The 18,283-nt window shown below is 34.1% G+C and overlaps 3 protein-coding genes and 1 long non-coding RNA gene across 6 annotated transcripts; 3 read left to right on the top strand and 1 right to left on the bottom strand.

Annotated features, from left to right (window-relative positions):
- Positions 1-325: 325 nt before the first annotated feature.
- Positions 326-2,109, top strand: LOC100795489 (uncharacterized protein At4g06744). The gene has a single exon (XM_003538582.5). It carries the CDS (start codon positions 594-596, stop codon positions 1,905-1,907), a length of 1,314 nt encoding a protein of 437 aa, XP_003538630.1. The 5' UTR covers positions 326-593; the 3' UTR covers positions 1,908-2,109.
- Positions 2,110-2,986: 877 nt separating this feature from the next.
- On the bottom strand, positions 2,987-4,727 carry LOC100781517 (scopoletin glucosyltransferase). Its single transcript, XM_003538790.5, has one exon. It carries the CDS (start codon positions 4,516-4,518, stop codon positions 3,073-3,075), a length of 1,446 nt encoding a protein of 481 aa, XP_003538838.1. The 5' UTR covers positions 4,519-4,727; the 3' UTR covers positions 2,987-3,072.
- Positions 4,728-8,917: 4,190 nt separating this feature from the next.
- On the top strand, positions 8,918-17,657 carry HDA11 (histone deacetylase). Of its 3 annotated transcripts, none has more exons than XM_006590322.4 (9): positions 8,918-9,084; positions 9,862-10,397; positions 14,138-14,578; positions 15,091-15,321; positions 15,970-16,040; positions 16,112-16,169; positions 16,688-16,759; positions 16,840-16,974; positions 17,173-17,657. In XM_006590322.4, the coding sequence occupies exons 2-8, from the start codon at positions 9,870-9,872 to the stop codon at positions 16,930-16,932; spliced, it is 1,494 nt and encodes a 497-aa protein (XP_006590385.1). In that variant the 5' UTR covers positions 8,918-9,084; positions 9,862-9,869; the 3' UTR covers positions 16,933-16,974; positions 17,173-17,657. The 3 variants fall into 3 exon arrangements, with proteins under 3 accessions (XP_006590385.1, XP_006590384.1, XP_006590386.1); XM_006590321.4 differs by having other exon boundaries at positions 17,069-17,657; XM_006590323.4 differs by lacking the exon at positions 16,688-16,759 and having other exon boundaries at positions 17,069-17,657.
- LOC106795150 (uncharacterized) lies at positions 11,547-13,743 on the top strand. The gene is made up of 2 exons (XR_001383391.2): positions 11,547-12,994; positions 13,073-13,743. It is a non-coding gene; the product is annotated as an uncharacterized lncRNA (long non-coding RNA).
- Positions 17,658-18,283: the final 626 nt, after the last annotated feature.

Genomic DNA, 18,283 nt, shown 5'->3' with positions numbered 1-18,283 from the left:
TGGAGGTTCTCAATCTGGTTTCTAATTCTTGTGAGGCATCTCACCAGTTGATCTGTATGGTTTAGGATATTCGAAGATTATCTCAGCTTCCTGAAGCTTTTGCTATTCGTCATGTCTTAAGGGAATTCAACTAAGTGGTTTTGCTATTGTAACATTTATCTTCATCTCATCAGAATTTAAATAAATTACACTGTCTACTATTCATAAATGCAGGTCCTTTTGAGAAATTAATCTTTAACTTTTTATCAACCTAGAACAGCCCTAATTTAATTCACGGGATGGGGCAAATATCTATACATCAATCTACTTGTGTATAGTTGTCATTAATTTTCCATCGGTATTTGGGAGTTGAGAGCAGGTAATAGTCGAGGACCTACCAGAAAGTAAAGGAATGGAGTGTGGAGAAGAAGAAAATGCTCCCCATTGAATTAAAAGAAGGCACGTACAGGAGCCTTTCAGTACAAAGGTTGAGAGAAGCTTTTGAAACTTAATTGACTTTTCTCCTCGATCGTATGATATAAAGCACGTACCGGACTAAAACATTTGCTCTCATTATTCAACACCGTGTAGCCAGAGAAGGAGAGAAGTTAAAGATGGGAACCAGGTACATGTGCGCTTTATTAATATTGTCTTTATTGCTTCATTCATTTATGTTTATTGGGGCAGAGGAAGGGGTGGGCGGAAGGGAAACTATAAGAGCAAGTGGCCACGTGCAAGGCGGTTATTTTTACGGCTCTCCACCTCCACCTCCCCCGAAGTGTCACCCACCGCCTCCACCTCCACCACCAGTAAGGTTGGAGAGAGCTCGCAGAGCGCTTGAAAAATTCACTCGTTTAGTGGATGACCCAAATGGGTATACGAGTAACTGGAAGGGTAGCGACGCTTGTAAGTTCAGGGGGGTGAGATGTGCGAAATATCCAGACGGACAGCAAGCAGTTGCGGGACTAGATCTGAATGGAGCTGGCCTCTCTGGAAAAAAATGTACAGCTCTCATGCTCTCCGGCCTCTTGGACAGGATACCAGAGCTCACATTCTTCCACGTCAACTCCAACAACTTCAGCGGTGCCATCCCAACCGACATCACCAAGTACAAATTTTTCTTCGAGTTAGACCTCAGTAACAACAAATTGGAGGGCGAGTTCCCAAAGGAAGTGCTCCAGCCCAAGCCCAAGGACCAGCAGCTGGTGTTCCTCGACCTCAGGTTCAACCGTCTCTCCGGCCCAATTCCACCCCAACTCTTTGACTTGGATCTCGATGTGATTTTCATCAACAACAATGAATTCACTGGCAATCTCCCCGATAACTTTGGCTCCACTCCTGCCAGGTACCTCACTTTTGCCAACAACCAGCTCACTGGTCCAATCCCCCCAAGCATCGGCAAAGCTTCCAAAACCCTCACCGAAGTCCTCTTCTTGGGCAACCACTTCCAGGGCTGCTTGCCCTTCCAAATTGGCTACCTCGTTAAGGCCACCGTCTTTGATGTCAGCAAAAACTCCTTAACGGGTCCCATCCCACACTCCTTTGCCTGCTTGGCAAGCATCCAGTTCCTCAACTTGGAGCACAACCAGTTTTACGGAGAAGTTCCGGAGATGCTTTGTCAGCTCCCAGGACTCCGCAACAATGGGAGCCTGTCTTTATCCGACAACTATTTCACTCAGGTTGGCCCTGCATGCAGGAACCTCATAAAAAACAAAGTGCTGGACGTGAGCAACAATTGCATCCTGGGTCTTCCAAATCAAAGGCCTCACGGACAATGCACAGAATTTTTCTCCAAGATCAAGCCCTGCCCAAATCCAAAGAATCTCCATTACGTCCCTTGTAAGGGATACTACCCGCACACCCACCCCGCCGCCGCCGCTCCTCCGCTAACTTACAACTCTCTCAACCCTCATCATCTTCATCGCTAGCTAGCTTCTCATCCATATGATCCATCCATGTCATCCCACGTACGTACTATACTATTAAACTGCATTACGTGGATTCATTTATATATGCATCAGATCAATTGTACTATATGTTATTACTACGTACTTGCATTTACCTACACGTGTTTGTCATGTATCTTGTCATTATTTGTACGCTGATTAATGAATAAGCAGTTTGTTTGGACTGGATGGAGTTTGGTGTCGTGCTGATGTAATTAATTTTCAAAATACTTGCGTAGATTTAATTCTTTTCTCAACTTAAATTATTCTTTTTTATCATTTATTCCATTACCTCGTATTTGAAAATTAAAATAAAAAATAGATAAGATAAAGTTTTAATTTTACTCTGGACGAATCGAATAAAAAATTAATCCTTTCTCTACACACCAAGCGCATGCATGGAGGAATGAAGAACTAATATATATTTCTCTACACACCAATGAAGGATTACCTATGGACGATTTTGTTGACAAGGAATTAGTTGATTGAAGTATCGTTCAGTTAAGTGTCAACTCTCAAGGATGCCATTGATACCATCGAAAATAAGTTTTTAACAAGGATAAGGGTAGTTGAGAAGATCAAATACGGGCGTATGAATATGACAGGCCATAATGAATTGACTTTTCATTTTAACTTAATGGGGCAATGCTGATTTAGGCTAAGATATAAGCAAAACGGTCAATTAATCTTGATTTACTCTTAAAAATAGATACTTCAATAAGTGCTAACAAAAAAAATATTACTTCACAAAAAATTAAAAAGTTTTAAAATATTTTACTCTTTTGCATATATGTATTTATCTTATCATATATTTATATTAAAATATAATAAATACTTAATAATAAAATATCAATAAGTAATTTTATAGTTGATAAAAAAAATTGACAATAAATACAAGCAAATAGAGTTGCTCATGAATTAACAAAGACTCCATGGTATGTTAGTCTCTCATATTTTGATCATGTAATTTCTTGTGTTAAATATTTTATTCATAATAAAATGAAATAATTGTTTTATAATAAAAAAAAATGACAAATAATTTTAAAATAAACTTTGAAGAATATCACGAATTCAATTCAATTTATTTGCATTGAGATGTGAAGTAGTTATTAGGCAAAGTTGATTGCGAGGGTAAAGGGATGGGGAGTTAATTTTGAAGGCTTGCAATGGAGCGAAGGTGTTGTATCAAATGAGTGAAGTGGCAGTAAGATGATCCATTGTGTTGGAGCGCCGTTGTTGCCATTTGCGCCAGTTTGTGTGCTCTGTTTCTCATAGGCTCTGCTTCTTCCCCTATCATTATACGATGGAGTGCCTTCTGAAGCGCGTTACTGGTTATGTTGTCCCCCACAATTCTATTCCATTTTTTAACACCAACAGGGACCCCGATTTGAAGTATATCGGTCACAAACTTTTCATTGTAGAATTGCTCTGCAGAGACGGGCCAGGTGAGCATGGGGACCCCCGCCGACACTGCTTCGAGCGTGGAATTCCATCCACAGTGTGTGACAAAGGCTCCCACAGCTTGATGGTCCAGAATTAGCACTTGGGGTGCCCAACCCCATATAATCACTCCTCTCCCTTCACTTGTCGTTCTTGTCTCAAACCCCTCTGGAAGCCACCCCTTGTCGTCTTTGTCGCTTCTCCTCACAACCCATATGAATTGTTGCCCCGAATCCTCAAGCCCCCTCGCTATTTCTCTCAGCTGAGTTTCACTGAAGTTGGCTATGCTTCCAAAACAAACGTACACCACCGAATTTGCTTTCTTGGAGTCCAGCCACTTCAAAATGTCTCCTTGGTCAACGGAAGCTTGCTTTCCTCGCTTGCCTTTGTCTTGGTTGCACAGGGAAAGAGGACCTATGTACCACGCCCTCCTTCCCTGTACCTGTAGCAGCTGCTTGTCATAATAATCTGCGTACACCTGCTCCAGTTCGTAAAAGCTATTAACAATCATCCCGTAGCTTGCGAGCTCTGATTCCTTTATTTCCTGCAAGACTCTTGTGAGGCCAGTTTCTCCATCTCCATCGGTTTTAGCGTAATCGGGCAACAACAGCCTTGTCATCTGGATGTCTCCCGGAAGATGAGGAATGATAAAGGGGTCGGTGTCAGAAGAAACATTCTTGTGAGGCTGGTAGAGTCGGACGCATTCAGAGGCACATAAGGCGAAGACACCGGTGCCATGAAAGACAAGCCTGGGGATTTTGAGTTTAGTGGCGGAATGAGATGCCCAAGGGAAGAAAGCACTGGCTATAAGGCAATGAGGACGGTGTTGAAGGAGTAGGTGTTCCAAGGGGGCTTCCAACATCCTGATTGCCTTTAAGAAAGTCAGTACCAAGTCAGGGGAGGGGATTGACTCTGTATTTTCGCATCCCTCAGGTAAACCAGCCTCTGCACTAGGGAATTTCACCGTCAGGATTTCTATATCTGTCTCTGTCTCTTTTCCTATTGTTCCACGAATAGTGGCTACGTTGAGTGGAGTGGTCACTATGGTTGTCCTCACCCCTCTTCCATTAAATGCTCTCGCCATATCACTCATTGGTATCAAGTGCCCCTGACCTGGGAACGGAAATAACATTATGTGTAGTTCCCCATCCATATTCCCCCGCCCACTACCACTAACAATTTTTATTCTTCTTGCTTCACAAATACTACTACTCTATATATACCCACTCCCACCAATATGTTCTATTTGCCGGCCTCACCAAATACTTATATTTCAACATTCTCACTAATAACCTATTATTATCACTATAAAGGATGAACCACAGTACTAACAATAATCAATTCAATTTGCTTTCGATATTTTGTTTGTATGGTGGAGGGCACTTCTAAATTCTAATACGTACTTCCTTGCGTCAGGATGCTAGCAGAATTCGTAATCCCTTGCGTCATACCATACCTTTATTCTAAAACGCGGTTTTGAATTCAATTTTACACCTGTACATTGATCCAAAAGGTTGGATAACAAACTTTTAAACTTTGCAATCAAGGCTAATACAAACCAACTCATTTATTTTAAAGATCAGCATTAATATCTCTCAATTTTTTTCTTCTTTTTATTACATTTTTTTTCTTTTTCTTCTCTCTTCCTTAACGTCTCCTACCAAATTGAGTGTTTATCAAACATTTTCTTATTCTTTGATTTCAAATGAATGAAAATAACATAAAAAATAAAAAAATACAATTTCAAATGGTTTTTAAATTATACTACTATAAAATAAACAAAAATACAATGTATATTTAAAAGTTTATGATTGGTTAAGTGAACTCCTCATGCTTTGGTACTGACGATGTCTAGGTGCCAAAGTTGTGCGAAAGTTTTGAAAAAATCAAGTAATGAATGCTATCCATTCGATTTAATAATTTAAAAATGAAACGGTTCAGATTTTTTAAAGGCAACCGGTTGTATCGTTCTTAATAGGGAAACGTGCCAAACTTTTAATATTGTATACGTTGAATTGAATTTGACGTGTCAGATTCTCTCCCTTACCCGCACGTTCTTTTTTATTTTTTTTAATATAATATTTCTAAAAAAACATATAATATGTATACGTGAAGGATCCTGTGGTGTTTAAATAATTAAAATGATTTAAAGAGATTGGTTTTTTTTTATATGTTATAAATTTTTTTGGATGAAAATAAAGTTAATTCAATTTATATTTTAAATTAAAAATCATTTTAACATACAAATAAATGATAAAATCAGAAAAATAAAATATTAAATTTAATTAAATATTTTATTTTCGTATTTTAATTTATGTATAACTTTAATTTTTGAATTTAAATTATTTGTATCGAATTGTTATAATTTTTTTTATTTTGACATCTTGGACACTTTTGTATCATATATTTATAGATATATTACAAACAATGTCTTTAAAGTACACGGTTAATTATTTTTAATTATAAAATATCAAGTTATTGAAGAGTAATTTTTTTTGAATAATATTTTTATATATTAAATATTATTAATCCAAATATTGAATTTAATTCTTCCATTCACCAAAATTATACTCTCACCATATTTCAATTGAATTATATTTCAATTTTTTAGTTAAATTAATGCTAAAATGATTTTATTTTAATGCATCTCAACTAATAAATTAATATACACTGAAAAATTATTTTTGAATTGAAGTTTAGGGTAAGCAATTAAAAATAGATTGTAAACAAATGTTTGGTTGACATTTTTTTTAATTAAAATACAAATTATATATTGTAAATATTTATTAGTTATGGATCTATTAAAAATACTTATTATTACTTTTAATGATGACATAATTTAAATATTTAAAATATATATATTTATGATGCATTGTAATAATAATTGATCTCGACAATTATCGATCAGAAAGTATCCCTTCACAAAAGGATTTAAGATTTTCTCTTACTCGAAGTTTTTCGTCCATATTTCTCAAGTGATATCTAGGCCAAAGAACAAGATTCTTACAAAACATATTTCGAAGTTATCATATCTTTGGATGGATTAAAATATTGAGAGAGAATATAAGTAGAGACATTAAAAAGGATAAAAAAATGATAGTCTCTCAAATTTGGAGTATGTATTTTTTACTCACATTTTGTAGTTAGATATTGAATATAAATCTCTAAAATCAATTTACATTCATGTAAATATTTACATATAAATAAGACAACTACAAAAGATAGGAACCATTTGATTTGAAAGACATGATAAATTTAGAAAACTCATTCACACGGTCGTTCAATGTTATCGAGTTTTGGTAAACTTGCATGAAACTCGTGTAATTTTTTATTTTTTATGTATATTTTTAAATATTAGTTATATAAAATAAAGTCATAAAATAATTAATAAATTAAAATTTTGCATTTATTATATGGCCACGTCCCTTTCTTGTCACATGCTTGCCTAAAATAAATAAGATAAGTTATAACATTTTCAATGATAATTTTTTTTTTATTAAAGATTATTCTATAAATGTGCCTGTAAGTTATGATTAAGTTATTCTATATTAGTCAATTCTAAGACATGAGATGCATTATTAGATAAAGACTCATTTACTTCTTTATCAAGAGAATGGTATATGGATTAATCATTATAGACTCTTTTAAAATTCAATATCGATGATTTTATTATCTATCAATTAGAACGATTAATCATAAAGATAACATATAAAATACAAGTTAAACTTGTGTATAATATAAACTATAATTATAATCATTCAACAAATTTTGAATATTTAATAAAAATTTATATTTAACAAATTTCAAGAGTTGTGCCATAGTAAGTGATTCACCAAACAAAAAATGATCATTTATTATTTTACTGGTCACAAAAAACAAATAATTAAAATAATGATAAAATATAATTTGAAAGGTTAGCAAGAGAATCTAATTCAATTATGTAATTTATCTATAACTTATTTAAAGAAAGTTGAGTTTTTTTGTTGTACACATTTTTATACTTATTTTATCCCCATATCTATATTCATAAGTTACTATTTTAACTCTACAACTACTTTCATAAATCACCCACTAACTTTTATTATTATTATTATTATTTAAAAAAACATGAAAAAATATCTAGGCACAAAATGTCTCTTTCCGTTAGTTATTAATAAAGCACTAGTACCTAGGTTTGATTCTTAGGAATTTTTTCTTTGAAGTGATAATTTTAAGTTTATAAAAAAAACAAAGAAACTAAAAATATATTAATTTTTATAGAAATTAAATATAAAATTTTGCAATATTTTGAATGAGCAAACATATATTTTATCATAAAAATAATAACATGACTCACGAGTAAGTCCAATTTTTTTGGGCCAACAAAAATTCAAATCCACTTTATTAAGATCTATGTTTAAACCCATTTGTCAAGCTAATCGTCGGGACCATTTTGAGTTTTTGACCTTCCTAATCTTTGTAGCAACAATATTTATAAGAAAATATATTCTTTAAATAATATAGTCACTTGCAAGAAAACACTTTTTCTACAAACACTTAAATTTTAAACACCGATCTTGTGCAAAGCATGCTTGTATATAAGTGTAAATATAGATACATAATAAAAGAGTAAAAAATATTTTTTATTACTCTACAATTTTCAATGTTTAATTTAACTCCTATTTTTTTCATTTCTTTTCTTACTTTTTTAATTTTGTAATGTCCATTTTTAATCTCAAAGGCTATCTAAACCACTTTTGATTTGTATGTAAAAGAATAAAAGTGATAAAAGTGATGTATTCCAATTTTAAAGTTAAGCAAAAAGGATATTTTAAAATTAGATGGACCAAAATTGATCAAAAACTTTTAAAAAATTAAGGTTATGTATTATAAAATTAGTGAAAAAGTGAGCTGGAAACAAAAAGTTGAAACTTGAAAAATTAGTTTATTAAATTAAAAATATTTAATAAAATTAACTGTTGAAATAATTAAAAAGAGTAAAATGACACAAAATAATAAAATTATGTTTTATTTTAAAAAGATAATAAGAAAAATAAAAAAATATATCAAATATAAAAGTAAAAAAAATATAAAAAATTAAAAATTAATATTTTAAAAATATTATTTCAAAGTAATGTTTCAAAAAAAATGTTATAAGTTATTAAAAAAATTTTAAAAAATTATTTATCATACAACCAAATAAACTTTTTAACTAATAAAAAAAATTAAAAATTAATTAAAATATCTTGATAAACATATTTTAGGTTAAAATATAACTTTTATATTCCTATTTTGTGTAAACCTTAATTTTGGTCTCATTAAAATAAATTCATTTAGTCTTTCAATTTTTAAAAATTTGTAATTTGATAAAATCTTTAATTTTTATAAATAATAAATAAAAAACAAAATATAAAATTAAATACGCCTTAAATAAAGTGAGTTTTTTTCGTTGTAAAGATAATAACGCTTTATAGTTTAGAGATAAAAACAAAATTTTGAATTTATCAGTAACAATTTTATTATTTTAAAAACCAAAAACAAAATAAATAAAAAACTGTAATAAATATAGGAGACTCTAAATTTACTCTGCTTCAAATCCTCTCGTCTATAGTCTATTGCACTCTGACAGACACTATCAGATTTCAGAGGCGGAGGCGGAGGCTGGAGCTGCCTCAACTCAAGTCTTCAACTATCTGAATCTGAACTCATCCACTCACTCGTTAGCGCTGCTAGAACGAAAGTGAGATTTCTCTGTCAACTCACTCCCCGCCTTGGTTTTTTCTCCGATCTACATTTCTCTTGGTTTTTCTTCTTCTTCTGAGACTTTGGAGACCAGTAATTACTTTTTCTCTGGTTACCAAGTCATTATATTTGAAACGTTCGGTGTTTTCTCTTCTGTCTTTGTTTTCATTTTGTAGTTTAGTTTCGGGTTGAATGTCATTTAGCCCTTTTCAGATCTTCTTTCCTTTCTTCCTCCTAGATATCCGGAGGCTGAAAACTGAAAACTTCATTCTCTGCTCTTTTTTTGAAAAAAATCTTTTCTCCGTGTTTTGCTCACAATAGGGAGGGGTCTGATCTCTTAAGCTTCCTTTTGGAATTTTGTAGTTGAGTATATATTGTGGTAGTTCAATTTGTTGTAAGATACAACGATGATGTACATACTTGGGAATTGCTCCAATTTTAATTATCATTTAACCTTGGCAACCTGACATGCTTTTTTTATGTCTGCCCAGTTTTGAACTTAGGTTTGAGGGTTCTAGAAGAAGCCTCAATTTGTAATTATAAAGGCTAGTTAATTTTTATTTATTCCTTCTGGTGTTCGGCAATCAAGAGAACAATTTCTTGGCCACTTTGGTTATTATGGATCAGTGCATGATCTCTGCATTTCCTTATGATCTTAGATTGTTAAATACTCAATGATTGTGCTTGATAATTACTGAATTTTTGCTTGTCTGCACTATTATTATTGTTATTATTATTATTATTCTTGATTAACATTATTTGTGGTAATTTATAGACTGAGTAATGGAAAGTGGAGGGAACTCCCTTCCATCAGGGTCAGATGGTGTGAAGAGAAAGGTTTCATATTTCTATGATCCAGAGGTTGGAAACTATTATTATGGGCAGGGACACCCAATGAAACCTCATAGGATTCGAATGACACATGCTCTTTTAGCCCACTATGGATTGCTTCAACACATGCAGGTCCTGAAGCCTACGGCTGCTAAAGATAGGGACCTTTGCAAGTTCCATGCTGATGATTATGTGGCCTTTTTGAGAGGCATCACCCCTGAAACGCAGCAAGATCAATTGAGACAGCTGAAGAGGTTTAATGTTGGCGAAGACTGCCCTGTATTTGATGGTCTTTACTCCTTCTGCCAGACATATGCAGGAGGTTCTGTTGGTGGTGCTCTAAAATTGAACCACGGAGCATGCGATGTCGCAATAAATTGGGCTGGTGGTCTACATCATGCAAAGAAGTGTGAGGCTTCTGGGTTTTGCTATGTTAATGACATTGTGCTGGCTATTTTGGAACTTCTCAAAATACATGAGGTTTCCCTAATTAATTCCCCACACTATCTTATTGATGCATGGCTGTTCTCATTTTAATTTAGATTGAATTTACTCTTTACATGACCAACATCTGCAAAATTCCATAACATCCGTTTGGAACTGTGAGGTTCCAAAATTGAAAGTGTATTTTAGAAGAAAGAGGGATAAGTGAGTATGTGCTAGAGAACAGTGGTAATGTGGACGGGTTATAATAGCTAGTGGTTAGTGGTAATTAGTAAGGGAAGTATATAAATATAAATACTGTTACAATCTTGAGTAGGGATTGTTTTTGGCTTCTTGGCTTCACTTGGCTGTTTTTGTTGTGACTGATTGATGTACTGCATTGTGGTTTACTATTTTGCTTTATTATGGTGTTGAAATGTTGAATTATTATATTATTTATTAGGTTTTTTATTATTATTTATATGAAATAGACTCTTACGAGTTTATGAGTCAAGTTTACGGAGCTTCCACAAGTCCTATGTAGACTCTTGAGTTTGACAACACATCATCACTAACTATGTAGTCAATAGCGGCGGAGTGGAGTGGCCCCTATCCGCGACGGGCACCTCTGTAGCGGAGCGGTTTCATGTCGCGGCTGGAGCGGCGCAGGTTTTGGAGCTGTTTTTCGCACCGCTACTTCGAAGCCTCCCCCTTTCCCTCCTCCTTCGCCACCCTCCGTCCTCCTCCCCTTCATGCGCTGCCGCGGCGGCTTCATCCCCTCCTGCCTCTCCGATTACATTGTCTCCACGCGCAACTTCGACCGCGGCTTCACCGTGATCACCGCCATCCTCCGCCGCATCTAGCCCCTTGACAACTCTGCCATCTCGAAAGGTGTGTCCCCCGCCGCCAGAGAATCCATGAAGCAGACCATTTCCACCATGCTCGGATTGCTCCCCTCCGACCACTTCGCTGTCATCCTCACTGTCTCCAAACACCGCCTCCTCTTCTCCTTTTGATCTTTTTCCTTTATCTCCTCTTTTTGTTCTCATTTAATCTATTTTAGTAGCAATACTAGTAATTTCTCTTTACTCCTACAAATAATTAATTTTATATTGATTAAGAAAATTAATTAATGTTATTTAATTTTATTAATCTCAAATAAAAAATATAATTATTTTTTTTTAAAAATTATTAAAATTTGATATCATAAATAAAAAATCATTAAAAATAAAAATGAAAATAAATAAAAAATATTTTAAATAACATAAAATAAAATAAAATAATTTATATTTAAGTACGTTATTTTCTCTTATATATTATTTAGCAGGAAAAAACTTATATGTAACCGTTGGTGCAAGTGCTACAAACTCGGTTCCTCTAAGCATAATTATTTAATTTGTTTTGGAGGGTATTTTATCATTTTCAATAAATTTTTCTATTTTATGTCTTGTAACTTTTGTTTAAATAACTATGTTTTGAGTTATTTATCTGTTTTTGAACTTTTATATATATATATATATATATATATATATATATATTAATTATTTAACATATATAAAAAAATATTAGAATAGCGGTCGTCCCGCTATCCCATTTTTGGGGTCGGCCGCTCCGCTACACTGGTATTGACAACAACTATGATCACTAATAGGGCCACTGCATTTGGGCTTTGCCATGGAGACAGATGGGTTATTACCAAGGGCTGGATTAACATCTTGGCTAAGCTTCCTATGTCAGAACTGCCAGACCTGGGTGCTCAGACAATGGCTGATGTTAGGCTGGAATTAGAAATGGGGATGAATTCCAGAACCACAACAAGCATCGGGACAGGGCAGGAGGTAGAACTATTGGGCATAGCCCTATTAGAGTAGTGTTACTCCTTAAGTGACTGTAGCTCTTTTCTTTATGTTTAGTCTTTGTCTAACTCTAGTTAGTTAGTAACCACTGTAGTTAGTGTATTATAGACTCCCTATATGTAGAGTGCTCTATTCTTGTAATACTTGTGAAAAATTCATTTTCTGATTAATGAGAAATACAGTTTCCTTTCTCTCTCGAGATTCTATCAAGCCCAAAGGAAGATCAGACTAGCTACGGAAGTAAGGGGAGGTCAAGATCTGCAACTCTGAATGGTTTTGACCCAATTGTAGGTAGTGGAGGATGATGCTAATTATAAATGGCTACAACTTGCAATGGGTCCATTTGTGTTTGACCCATGAGAAATTGAAGCTATTTTGAGACTACACATATTGGTTTGGCTTGATCATCATACTTAAACCAATGGGACCCTGGTAGGAGTTTTATGACTTCACTACATTAGTGGGGAAACCTATTGGCACGGCAGCAGTGCAGTGTTCAAAAAGGCAGCAGATAGTGCCAAGAACTCTTCTTTTCAGCAACTACAAATGGTTCACCTTGAGACAAGGTGAAAGTTTAGGGGGGAGTATTGTTGGGTAGCCCCGTTAGTAGTAGTTACAATAGCTTGTCAGTTACCTATCTGTTAGTTATATTAGTGAGTTAGTTAGTTATGTGAGATGGTTTAGTTAAGGCATGTTGCCTATAAGTAAGAATAGGTGTTGAGAGGGAGGGATATCTTGTCATTTTGCAGGAGGATTGGGGCCTTTGGGCATTGGGGAGGTGCAGACCCTCAAAATTCTGTAAGTTTAAACAGTTTTCTTCCTGAAATTCTGTAGTCCTTTTATTATTCTTTACTGATTCCTTGCACCGTCCTTCAGAGGAAGCTACATGGGAAGATGTTCAGGTGATCCATGAGCAGTTTCCTCACTTCAACCTTGAGGACGATCCTGAATTGAAACTGTATTTTATTAGAAAGAGGAATAACTGAATAAGTGAGTGCTTGCTAGAAAAACAATGGTTATGCGAGATGGATTATAATAGCTAGTAGATAGTGGTAGTTAGCAAGGGAAACATATAAATAATGTTACTCTCATAAATAGATATTTTGTAATAAACTGTAATAAACTCTTCCCTTGGCAGAGAAATACCATTGGTTATTTCTTTGATTTCTTTCTCTTTCTTTATCCTTTATCTCTTAATATTTTACTTTAAATCTTTGGGGACCTATCAGCATTCATGTAATTAATACTTGTTCCATGTAGTATGCTTTTTGGTTATCGTTAATTAATAATTCATTTTTTAGAAATGTTATTGGTACAACATTTTTTGTGTCTATTTCTCTCCTCAACAACATTTATTACATGTAATAATGATGGAGAGAGATGGACCAAAAAACTAATGTTGTTGAAATTGATGTATAAACTAGTAGCTCCTTTTCTTTTCATGAATTGTAATTGCTAGCTATTTTCAACTCTTAAAGTAGAGTGTGTTGCAGGCTTGTGCTGTGGTGTTCTCAGAAACTAGAGATGATTTCAAACTAACTAGGCAATTGTTTAGGATGTTTTCTTTCCATATTGCTTATTTCAACAATCTGGTTAGTATTTTACTATTTTTTTTTAACAAGATCTGAGTTCAGAGAACTTATCCTACTTCTTTGTCCACATTTGATGTGAATCTTTTTTTTTTCCTGTCTTTGAGGGTGATGCTTGACCGAGCTTCCCTTCTATTTTTGAAGGGGATTTAATGTGCATATTTCTTTTACTTTAATGAGGCAGACATTGATTATTTCCTTAATATGGCTGGTCACATTATAGCTTGTTTTAAGATGCGGGTTTTGAGAGACATTGCCTTCTACAATTCTATTAGCGTTAAATGTTTTATATTAAATATTTTGTCTTAAGTGCTCTGTCATTGTAATCTGCTTTCCCTTTATCATTGTGCAGCGTGTTCTGTATGTGGACATTGATATCCACCATGGTGATGGTGTAGAGGAGGCCTTTTACACCACTGACAGGGTCATGACTGTTTCGTTTCATAAGTTTGGGGATTACTTTCCTGGAACAGGTGATATTCGCGATATTGGATATGGTAAAGGGAAATATTATTCACTAAATGTTCCCTTGGATGATGGAATTGATGATGAGAGCTATCAGTCCTTGTTTAAGCCAATAATGGGAAAGGTTATGGAGATTTTTAGGCCTGGTGCTGTTGTATTACAATGTGGTGCCGACTCTTTATCTGGGGACAGATTAGGTTGTTTCAATCTTTCCATAAAAGGTCATGCAGAGTGTGTCAGACATATGAGATCTTTTAATGTTCCCCTTCTATTGCTCGGGGGAGGTGGCTATACAATAAGAAATGTGGCACGTTGTTGGTGTTACGAGGTAATGTGCGGTGTGATCACTCATGTACTTTTCCTAGTTGGACTATCTTATCATTTATTGTCTTTGTCTCCCTTCAAAGGGTGAATATTGATGCCTGATAATTAAGTGCTCAGTAATAATTTGAGTGATCTCCTCTGCAATGGACATAAATACAGGCACTAAGCCACTAAAATATCAATGAAGATATAACAATAATTCAACGCTTACACTTTTTCAATAGTGTGAAAAATGCCCTACGGTGTGCAAACTCAAAGCAAACATGAAGTTGTATAGCAATATTAAAAAAAAGCTACTGAAAACATCTAACATAGCAAATAATTAAAAATGGAGGCTTGCCTTCCTATTTCTTTTGGCTTTCAGCAGTCCTATTAAAATGTATATATGGAATCAGTATCTTCACTGGTGAGTGTTGATTTAATCTGTATACCTGATATTTGTGCCAAGTGAAAATACTCTATTTTTTAAGCAGAAAGTGTTCTCTGATTATCAAATTTCTATTGATTGTTGATCAGACTAGCGTTGCTCTTGGGATTGAACTAGATGATAAGATGCCTCAACATGAGTATTACGAATATTTTGGTCCTGACTATACTCTTCATGTTGCTCCAAGTAACATGGAAAACAAGAACTCCCGACATTTATTGGATGAAATAAGAGCAAAACTTCTTGATAATTTATCTAGGCTTCAACATGCACCAAGTGTCCCATTCCAGGAACGGCCACCTGATGCAGAGCTTCTAGAGGTTGGTTTTGCATCTGCTGACCAATACAATACACTTTTTTTTTCAACTCTTCTTGTTATATCGTCTCTAAATCATTTATTCAAGTAGTTGCCAACTTCCCTCATAGATGTGTTGAGAAGTATTTCAATATCCTATGGCATGAAACTATGATTGAGTAGCATATCTTGGTAACTCTGCTACCATGTTCAGGAAATAGATGTATTTCTCTCAGTGATGCTCTTGAAGGAGAAAAATTTAAAATCATTCCATTGTTTAGATTTATTTCTTCCTAGTAGAGTTACTAGATTTAACTTTGTCTAATATATCCAAACTTTCAAGGTTGCATTTGAAATGGAAAAATCTGCTGATTTTTTTGTTAGGCAGCTTATCAGCAAAAATCCATCTTGGCAAACTGCAGTTAGAAACTTGGCCACCCTATAAACATGTTTTAGAAATTCAATTATCACCACTCACATTGAAATCTTTCTAGAGCATTCTATATTATATAACTGAAGTTAAAAAAAATCCCTGTGTTCATTAACATGCGAGAGCATTCTCAAATGATCCGTTATACTTTTACTTTCATAGTTAGATTTGATTTTCTCATTTACCATCATTGAATGAATTGTTTTTGAGTGAAACTAAGAATTACTTGCCACTTTTCATTAGAGAGATGAAGATCAAGATGATAGAGATGAAAGATGGGATCCTGATTCTGACAGGGAGGCTGACAATGACAGGTATGTTTTTGTGATTTTACAGTGCATCATGACATTGTCTTTTGAGGCTCTTAACAGATCTGTTTTTACAGCAATCCTGTTCGCAGAAGGGTGAAAAGTGAATGTGTTGAAGCTGAGGATAAAGATGCAGTATGTCCGACCTGTTTTCTTTGCCCTTGTAACAGTAGAAAATGTTTCCAATAATAATCTAAAATGAAATGGACTAAAGCATCAGTACAAGTAATGAGTAAAATATAGTGAATTTAATTAGAATTATATTTCATTTCTATTTTTTGCTGGATGATTTGTCACTGAAGTTTAGAATTTACAGCCACGAAAAGGATTTGTCCAACATCTTGGATTCTTAATAAAGATGCAAGTTTCTATAAGTATAGCTTTATTATTTTTGTGACACATGTCATTTCTAACAAATCAAAAGATATATTTTATAAAACAAAATCCTCGATGTTTTCAAAATGAGGTGTATCCTTTTGTTTGTTTATTTATTTATTTTCCTAGTGATTGGGCTCAGGTTATGTTACTTGTCTTGTCTTCTTTGAATTGCTAAATGATGTGTTTGTACAGTGATTTTTTTGTCTAGTTTCACAATTTTAAGATGAACTAATTCCTTTTAGGTTGACAAATTAAGAAAATATTTTAAATTTCAGGAAAGTTATGATAAACCTCTAGATTGTGGAAGAGATTTTCTCATGCCTTTCAAGGAGATTTCATGCTCCAAGGTTGAATGTTTTGGGCTGCATAAACTTAAATTTCTCGTTTATAAGATCACTCTGGTGGTGTTATAATTGCATGTTTTCAGGTGTTGGGGGTGGACTCAATGGCAGTGGATGAACCATGCATCAAAGAGGAGCAGGATAATTTAAAAGAGCTTTCTGATCACAGGTCACGATGAAGCAATAATAAGCATTATTGATCAACCTTCTCCTTGACTAGTGTATGTCGACCTGTAAATTATAGTTTCCTCCTAAAGCTGTCTGGCATTCATTCATCTGACATCTGTTGTGTTTCAAATTTTTTGCTTGATCTAGAAACTGAAGACATATATGGTGCAAGCTTGCCTTGGCTTTTGATGTTTAATATTACTGCAAGATGAATGTAGTAGTTATTTTTTCTGTATGTTACACTATGGTAGGAGCCTTTGTCAAGGGAGCAGCTCATTGTTGGATCCGTTGAGATGAAGTAATAACATTCATCTTGTGTTTCTTGGAAAAATGATTAAACAAACACATGCTTTCACCATAAATCTAGTTTGTCATTTATCGATAGCGGTGCTTAGTGGCATTGGGCCACTACAAGGAGACCGTTGCATCTCAGTTCAGTGGTGCGTGCGGCCATTGCGGCTGTATCCCAGAGTGGTGGAACGTCAGATTGTTTCAAAATCTTCTAGAAGATCTGTCTGAAGTTGTTTCAAAATCCCAAAAATAACCTTACTGAGTGGTGGTAGTGGGGCCATTTTGGGAATTTTAATATTGTATCAAGTATCAACATCAAAGAACAAAAAACCCCTCGACCCTTCATTCTCCTCACTTGTGCATGACAGCCTCTTGCTTTCACTGAGGTACAGTCCCTTAATTTTTTGGAATTTTCACTTTTAGTCTTCAATAATTTTTTTACTAATTTTGGTCCTTGAACTTTTATTTTGTTAATACTTTTTGTCCCTATTGTAAAAAAAAACACCGTTAAATGATGACTTTAATTTTATTATGTTTAGTGACAGTTAATTTTCTGACAGTTTAAAATTGTCATGAATTATTTTGTTAAAATGATTTAAAAAAAAAAACAGCGGCTAAAAACTTTCAAATAAATTATTTTTGTCTTTTCTAGTTTAATCAGGGGAAGCCCAAGTTTAAATCTAACCTAGATTCAAAATCAAAACCAGAATAAGAACGAGTACAAATTCATACCAAGATCAAATACACAACCAACAAAACAATTTAAAAAATGTAAAAAACTTTCTTTTCCAGCAATCGGTTTGATTCTTCATTCTCAAAATTACATAGCCTATCATCAAGAGTGTCTATCACTTACAATGTTAACACAATGTAAGTTTCGAAACATTGATTCACTAACGCTTTCTACACAAATTCATTATCAAGAAAAACAAAACAAAGTGAACACAAACGCATGAAAGCTCTGAGTTCTTGGAAGGTTCAAGATCTGCAGCTTTTTGAAGAAGACTTGGTATTTTGGGTTGCAGAAGCCAACAATGTAGCCACACCATCATAGCACCTTGCCAAGCTCTA

The sequence above is a fragment of the Glycine max genome, chromosome 11 (assembly GCF_000004515.6).
Source record: "Glycine max cultivar Williams 82 chromosome 11, Glycine_max_v4.0, whole genome shotgun sequence".
Lineage (NCBI taxonomy): Eukaryota > Viridiplantae > Streptophyta > Magnoliopsida > Fabales > Fabaceae > Glycine > Glycine max.
Note: the sequence above shows the minus strand (reverse complement) of the source record. Positions and strands in the feature narration are given on the sequence as shown.